Source organism: Periophthalmus magnuspinnatus, chromosome 9 (genome assembly GCF_009829125.3).
Source record: "Periophthalmus magnuspinnatus isolate fPerMag1 chromosome 9, fPerMag1.2.pri, whole genome shotgun sequence".
NCBI classification, from domain to species: Eukaryota; Metazoa; Chordata; class Actinopteri; order Gobiiformes; family Gobiidae; genus Periophthalmus; species Periophthalmus magnuspinnatus.
Genome location: NC_047134.1, coordinates 2781871 through 2790086, shown reverse-complemented (window position 1 = coordinate 2790086; position 8216 = coordinate 2781871). Strand labels below are relative to the sequence as shown.

Sequence of the window (8216 nt, the reverse complement as noted above, 5' to 3'; positions counted from 1 at the left end):
GTTTAATCCTGTAATGAAGTCTTTTAAATGGGATTGTATTTATACTTATACGTTTCTTTTAAATGTGAAGAATCAGATCAACTGTCTCTGCACAATGAGCTCTGAATAAAATGTTTTTATCATGTTTCACTGTGACAATAAAAAATTAAACTTTCACTACTTTATAATGGACTCCAACTGTAGAAAATAATGAACAAGAGGAGATGAGGAGAAGGAGAGAGCAGAGGAGGAGGAGAAAGGAGAGAAGAGAAGACAGTCAAAGGAGGAGAGGAGGAGACGAGATTGGGGAGAGGAGAAGAGAGCTGAGGAGAGTAGAAAGGAGAAGAGAAGAGCAGACAGTCAGAGGAGAGAAGGACAGGGTCAGAGGAGAAAGGAGGAGAGGAGAAAGGAGGAGAGAAGAGCAGACTGAGGAGAGGAGGAGAGGAGAAGGACAGGGTCAGAGGAGAAGAGAGGAGAGGCAGAGGAGGGACAGATTTAACGGAGAACAACAACAACAAACTTTATAAAGTGCTTTTCATACAAGAAAAATGTAATACAAAGTGCTTTACAAAGCATTAAAATCAGTCCCACCCACCAAACCCACCCAACCACCCCACAGCCCAACAACCCAACCCCAACACATCAATAAACACAACCAGACAACCCCCCACCCCAACACACACTCCCACCCCCTACCCCAACACATGTTAAAATACCTTTGGTTTCATTAAAATAAGTTTAAATGCCATAGGCTGGATAAAGATGAACCAGATGAGAGAGAGAGCGCCACCAGAGGAACCATCTGCACCAGGAGCAGGGTCACCCACAGCCACAGGACACCAGCCCAGGGCCCAGAGAAGAGATGAGGTCAAGACCAAACCTCCAGGGCCCACGAGCCAGGGCCCAGCAGCCACAGCCAACCACAGCTCCCGGTGCAGAGGGCTCCTCAGAGGAAACACTGGCAAATCTAAAATGATTAAAAATAATAAAATAAGTCAAAGCTAAACAAGTAAATAAAACATAAGTAAAACATGGATATCAACATAAACACACTAGCTAGATTAAAAGACTGTGACTGTAATTTGGGTAAAAGTTTCTCTCTCTGGGCCTCAGGACCGATGATTAAAACCTCAGTTTTGTCCTGGTTAAGCTGGAGGAAGTTTTCTGCCATCCAGGATGTGATGTCTAAAATACAGTTAAAAAGAGCATCCACTGGAATGGATTGGAATGGAATTGGTTCACTGGTCGCATTCCCAGAAGCACATTAAAACAAGCGTCACTTTTGTGTCATGTCACGTTTGTGAGAAAAACACTGAATGTGGAGCACTTTTTCCTTGTCGTTTTTTGTTGTTGTTTTTTTAATCAGAGAAGTGACAAATATTTCATCTAAAGCTCTCTCTGAACAGACGCCACCTGGACCAATCAGAATCCTCAATTCACTTCCGTGTTTTTAGACTTGTCAGGCTGTGATTGGCCACTGGCGCTTCCTGTCGGGCTGTGATTGGCTGCGTGGCGCCGGCTCCTCTCTGTTCTCGTGCGGAGGAGATGCTCTGTGACAGCGGCAGAGCCAGGATGCTGAGGCCGCGGTTCCTGCGCCTTTGCCCGGGCTCGGTACTCTCCCTGCTCCCGCTGGTCCTGCTCGGGTTAGGGTGGCCCAGTGCCGAGGCCCGGGACTCGGACTTGAGCTCCGTGACATGCGGCTCTTTGGTCAAACTGCTCAACACGAGACACAACGTGAGGCTGCACTCGCACGACGTCAAGTACGGATCAGGTAACGCTCGTTTACATCACATTTTTATCACAAATATATTTACATTTGATCAGCAGAGACTTTTCAAAATGAGAGTCTGAAATAAACTAAAAACAGCCCCGTTCCTCTGACGGTTTAACGTGAAGAGATACAGTCTGTATTTCCGGGTCTCGGGTCAAATCTAATGTTCCTCAAAAACACGGTGGACCTAACTGATCTAAAATGACGTAACTGTGTTGACAAGTGCGGAGGGGACAGGTGCAGAGAGACAGGTGCAGAGAGACAGGTGCAGAGAGACAGGTGCAGAGAGACAGGTTCAGAGGGGACAGGTGTAGAGAGACAGGTGCAGAGGGGACAGGTGCAGAGGGGACAGGTGCAGAGGGGACAGGTGCAGAGGGGACAGGTGCAGAGGGGACAGGTGCAGAGAGACAGGTTCAGAGGGGACAGGTGCAGAGGGGACAGGTGCTCATGGAGCTCAGAGTCAGCTTGTGTAAAACAGGAGCTTTAAACTCATAAAATAAAACAAAACGGTTTAAAGTGAGTCTCTTGTGGCTTTTGAGTTGGAGACGGACAGAGAGAGAAGTTTGGACTCAGCTCCTGTTTGAACATCTGCCAGATACAAAGATCATTCATTTGTCCTAGTTCAGTTCTGGTTCAGTTTTAGTTCAGATCCGGTTCAGTCCTGGTTTGGTCTTTTGTAAACCCACACTTGATACTCTGGAGGTCAGGTCTCACCCTCGTCAGGTTCCCTCTGATTATTTCACTGTGAAAAGTCTGAGAAATGTTTCAGTTTGAAGCTCGACTGATGAAACACGTCTGATATAAAAACATTTTCTGAAACTGAGTTACTGAGTTATAAATCCTCCCTGTCTATCCATGTTCTAGTCATTTCTTCTCATTGAGCCTCTGAAGTTGTATTAGGAGTGATTTATGTTTGAGTTTAATCTTTAATCCACTATTTTCAAGATGCCATTTTGTCGATTTACCCCCGTTTAACCTCAACCGGTACACGCCCACAGTGACACGCCCACAGTGACACGCCCACTGTGACAAATGCACTTTCTTCTCCAGTATTATTATTTTCTTAATCTGTGACACTCGTAGGATTCACCAGTGTCACGTCGTCATTTTGGTCCAAATGAAAAAAAATGTGCTGCTCTAATGTGATGTGCAGATATCTATAGGGGGCGCCGACCACATGTGGCACTTTGTTGTGATGACGTTTACGGTGACGTCAGCTTCCACATCGAGCACAACCCTGACCTCAACGGACAAATCGTTCTGTAACCATCAGGAGGGTTTGAATAGGGTCCAGGAGAGATCACTAGATTACTCAAACATGGGCGACATCTTCCACTTTATGTTTTTAATGAGGAACAATGTTAGAACATGGGAAAAAGACACAAAAAGTCCATTTGGCAGAACGCCCACTATTTCAGACTTTGTGCCCTGGCCTCATGGTGGTGCTCCTCAGGCAGCGGGCAGCAGTCTGTGACCGGGGTGGACGCGGCCGATGACGCCAACAGCTACTGGCAGATCAGAGGGAAACCCGGGCGCCCGTGTACCCGAGGAACGCCCATCAAGTGTGGCCAACATGTACGATTCACCCACATGAAGACGGCACGCAACCTCCACTCACACCACTTCAGCTCGCCACTGTCCAGCAATCAGGTACGGCACAGCAGTCACGCTCCTCCCTCTCACCATGAGCTTGTGGGTTAGACTCCTGATCTCTGCAGTTATTTAGAGAATAGGAGGTTTTGCTCTTTACAAAGGAGATTCTCTCTTTTATAGAAAAGTCTTATTGTACCTGACTCACAGACAGTCAAATCCCCTCCCCCTGTGTGTCAGATGCCCTCCCTGGGTCATATTTTATGTAAAATAACTGCTAACCTTGTAGTTTAGACCTCTACAAACATGTTCTGAAATGTCCCTACTTGGCAGATGTCCTCCCTGTGTGTCAGATGCCCTCCCTGAGTGTCAGATATCTTCTTTGAAAAATGACATTTCGATGTTCTTTTCAAAATCGTGCATCCCTGTTCATTAATGTGTTTTTCTCGTGCTCTCAGCGTGTTCTTCCCATGTTTCTGTCCACAGGAAGTCAGTGCGTTTGGCGAGCGTGGCGAGGGTGATGACCTGGACGTGTGGGCGGTCCAATGTGACGGTGAGCACTGGGAGCGTGATGACAGCGTACGCCTCAAACATGTGGGCACAGACGTCTTCCTGGCTGTCACCGGGGAAACATACGGCCATCCAATCAGAGGCCAGCGAGAGGTGCACGGTATGAGCGTTCCCGGACCGCACGGCCTCTGGAGAACCATGGAGGGTGTGTTTATCCAGCCGAGCGCCGAGCCAATGAGACACGATGAGCTGTGAGGTCATCAGGACGAGCTGTGAGGTCATCAACATGGGACACGGCGTCATCAGGACGCCTAATTTTTTTCCCAACACAACCACCACTTTGCATTGGTGGTTATTCTCGCAAATGTTAATTTTGAGAATATATTTTTTCAGAACTGGGTTAAGGGCAGGGTTAAGGTCAGGGTTCGAGTTAGGATCAGTTAATTTGTTTTAGGTTAGATCGCAGGGACAGGTTAGCTAACCGGGTCTTGGCAGAACTGCATTATAGGAAAAAATAACATCATCGGGGTGAGCCGCGAGGTCATTATGAGAGGACACAGACTATTGTCGGCCTATGGTCTGTGAGTCTGGGGTTGTTTCTCCAATGCAAGGTTCACCAAGTCAGTCTTTGTTTCCAAGGTGAGACTCTGGCCTCTCAGAGACAGAGTGGAGGATACTCCCCCAGGTGTGATATCCCCCAGGTGATGGCCCAGTCGTCCAGATGTAGCCCAGGTGTAATTCGGGTGTGATTCAGATCCACCTGTGCCCAAATCAGACCAAGCCATGTTCAGTGCTTCTCTCCTTTGAACATTTCTAAAAGATTTGACAGGTGTAGACTCAAACTCTTCTTGTTTTCATTTGAACTTAAAAATCGAAACTTTTATCCATATGTCTGGACCAACCTTGGTGCTCCCGGTGATGTGTATATTTAATCTAGTGTCTGTTGTGTTCACCTGTAAAAACACATCCACGCACCTATAAAGACCATCCTCACACCTGTAAAAACCATCAACTTATCCACAAACCTGTAAAAACCATCAAAACCATCAACTTATCCACAAACCTGTAAAAACCATCAATTTATCCACAAACCTGTAAAAACCATCAAAACCATCAACTTATCCACAAACCTGTAAAAACCATCCTCATCCCCTAAAAACACAGCCACGCACCTATAAAAAAAAACCATCCTCACATCTGTAAAAAACATTCTCACACCTGCCCACACCTGTAAAAACCATCCACACACCTGTAAAAATGCCTATAAAAACCATCCATACACCTGTAAAGACCATTCTCACGCCTGTAAAAAATAAACCTATAAACACCTGCTCTGTCAGAGAAGAACCTATTTACTTAAGTTTACTTTGTTTCTCTAAAGTTTGTGATTTAATAAAGATGTGGATTCTAAGTTGTCTTCACGTTTACTTTGTGTTCAAAATATCACTGCAGTATCAAGGTCATAACTGACCTCTCACTAACCTCTCGCCTCTGACTGACCTCTGACCTGGGGAAATAGTAAACTCCGAAAGTTTTCTCTTGGCAGAATTCAGTTATTTCAGTTTGATCAGAATCAGTGGCAAACTGAGGTTGTGTCCTTTGGCAAGACACTTCTCCCACACTGCCAGTGTGAATATGGTGGTGCCTGTTGGTGGTGGGAGGGGCCAATGGTGCAGACTGGCAGCCTCACCTCTGCCAGTCTGTCCCAGGGCAGCTGTGGCAGGAGTACCTCACCTCAGAGAGGAGTAACTGGTGCAGGGGTGGGCAAACTTTTTGCCACATGGGCCACAATGGGTTCAGGCCAGGGGATATATATATATATATATATATATATATATATATATATATATATATATATATATATATATATATACACACACACACCCCCACACCCACACACACACTACTATTAGAGATTTGGCCTGTAACATGTAGCAAAGCATCATCAAAGCAAAGGCTCATTGTACAAATTGTTTTCCAAATGCATTCATTAATTTATTACATTTCAGTTAAATAAACACAGCAGAAAAAACTTTGAACAAGGTCTACTCTTTCCTATTTTAATATAATTTGGTCACGGGCTAGATTAATAAGCCCAAAGGGCCGTGTGTGGCCACCGGGCCGTAGTTTGCCTATGTCTGGACTGGCAAATGCATAGAAGTCTGGAACTGTGCTGTATAAATTGGTTGATTAAAAGTTCATTACAATTATTCTGAATGTAATTTTTTTCTAAATGTATAAAAAAAATATTATAAAAACAGATCAACTACTATGTCACTGCACCAGGAGCGCACCGCAGTTCACCCTGTGTCCAGCAGGAGGTGCTGCAACACAGGATATCTGCAGCTCAGGAAAGCTCAGGTCTCAACCAAAACCAGGACTGAACCAGGTCTGAACCAGGCCTCAAGCCTGGTCTAATGTAACAGGAAAGAGCCTTGAGTCAAACAAAATGAGAACTCAACTTTTATTAATCAGTCACAATGAAACATGATCACACTGTACTATTTACACACTGCTTGTTAATATTTTACATGTATATACATACATAAATACACATATATAATATACATACACTATATATACAGTGGGGCAAAAAAAGTAATCAGCCATCAATTGTGCAAATTCTCCCAGTTAAAAATGAGAGGCCTGTAATTTTCATCAGAGGTTCACTTCAACAATGAGAGACCGAATGGAGGGAAAGAATCCGGGAAATCACATTGCAGGATTTTTAATGAATTAATTGGTAACTTCCTCAGTAAAATAAGTAGTTGGTCACCTACAAACAAGCAACATTTCTCACAGACCTGTTACTTCTTCTTTAAGAGGCTCCTCTGTCCTCCACTCATTACCTGTATTAATGACACCTGTTTTAACTCATCAGTATAAAAAAACATCTGTCCACAACCTCAAACAATCAGACTCCAAACTCCACTATGGTCAAGGCCAAAGAGCTGTCCAAGGACACTAGAAACAAAATTACACCTGCACCAGGCTGAAGACTGAATCTGAAATAGGTGCAGCTTGGTGTGAAGAAATCAGCTGTGGGAGCAATTATTAGAAAATGGAAGACATACAAGACCACTGATAATCTCCTTCGATCTGGGACTCCACACAAGATCTCACCCCGTGGGGTCAAAATGACCACAAGAACGGAGAACAAAAACCCCAGAACCACACGGGGGACCTGGGAATGACCTGCAGAGAGCTGGGACCAAAGTAACAGAGGCTACCATCAGTAACACACTACACCGCCAGGGACTCAAATCCTGCAGTGCCAGACGTGTCCCACGGCTTAAGACAAGACATGTCCAGGCCCGTCTGAAGTTAGAGGCATTTGGATGATCCAGAAGAGGACTGGGAGAATGTCATATGGTCAGATGAAACCAAAATAAAACTTTCTGGTAAAAACTCAACTTGTCGTGTTTGGAGGAGAAAAAATGTTGAGTTGCATCCAGAGAACATCATACCTACTGTGAAGCATAGGGGTGGAAACATCATGCTTTGGGGCAGTTTTTCTGCAAAGGGACCAGGACGACTGATCTGTGTAAAGGAAAGAATGAATGGGGCCATGTATCATGAGATTTTGAGTGAAAACTACTTCCATCAACAAGGGCCTTGAAGATGAAACATGGAGTGGCTTCTTAAAAAGCATTTCAAGGTCCTGGAGTGGCCTAACAAAGTCTCCAGATCTCAACCCCATAGAAAATCTTTGGAGGGAGTTGAAAGTCTGTGTAGCCCAACGACAGCCCCAAAACATCACTGTTCTGGAGGAGATCTGCAGGAGGAATGGGCCAAACTACCAGCAACAGTGTGTCAAAACCTTGTGGAGACTTAAAGAAAACGTTTGACCTCTGTCATTGCCAACAAAGGGTATATAACAAAGTACTGAGATGAACCTTTGTTACTGACCAAATACCCATTTTCCACCATAATTTGCAAATAAATTCTTTAAAAATTAGACAATGTGATTTCCTGGATTTTTTTCTTATTCTGTCTCCCATAGTTGAAGTGAACCTATGATGAAAATTACAGGCCTCTCTCATCTTTTTAAGTGGGAGAACTTGCACAATTGGCTGACTAAATAGTTTTTTTTAGGTGTGTACAGACTACACCTTCACTTACAAATAATTTCAGAGAAAAGCAGAACTAAAATAAGAGTAACAGTTGCTCAAGTGCATTAATAGTATCAGCAGTAATAATAGTAGTAGTACTTGTGTAGGACCGATGCCCTTTCAGTATTGCACTGCTCTCTGCTGCCCCCACAGGAGTGCAACAGGGAAAGAGGGTCGGGCCAAAACAACAAACATTTAACTCAGTTCATTTTCACACTGCCTCAGGTCAATATTAAAGAGCGTCGTCTCTGAGA

At 44.5% G+C, this 8216-nt stretch overlaps 1 protein-coding gene across 1 annotated transcript; it reads left to right on the top strand.

The window, feature by feature from the left end:
- Window positions 1-1499: 1499 nt before the first annotated feature.
- Window positions 1500-5261, top strand: sdf2l1 (stromal cell-derived factor 2-like 1). The gene is made up of 3 exons (XM_033973214.2): window positions 1500-1750; window positions 3204-3400; window positions 3827-5261. The coding sequence occupies exons 1-3, from the start codon at window positions 1525-1527 to the stop codon at window positions 4103-4105; spliced, it is 702 nt and encodes a 233-aa protein (XP_033829105.2). The 5' UTR covers window positions 1500-1524; the 3' UTR covers window positions 4106-5261.
- The last annotated feature ends 2955 nt before the right edge of the window (window positions 5262-8216 follow it).

What these genes read in the sequence shown, in the direction of transcription:
- sdf2l1 (XM_033973214.2), top strand. Translation starts at nt 1,525, where the DNA reads ATGCTCTGTGACAGCGGCAGAGCCAGGATGCTGAGGCCGCGGTTCCTG. An exon ending in CGACGTCAAGTACGGATCAG is followed by an intron (nt 1,751 to 3,203) that starts GTAACGCTCGTT and finishes GGTGCTCCTCAG; the next exon opens with GCAGCGGGCAGCAGTCTGTG. An exon ending in CGCCACTGTCCAGCAATCAG is followed by an intron (nt 3,401 to 3,826) that starts GTACGGCACAGC and finishes TTCTGTCCACAG; the next exon opens with GAAGTCAGTGCGTTTGGCGA.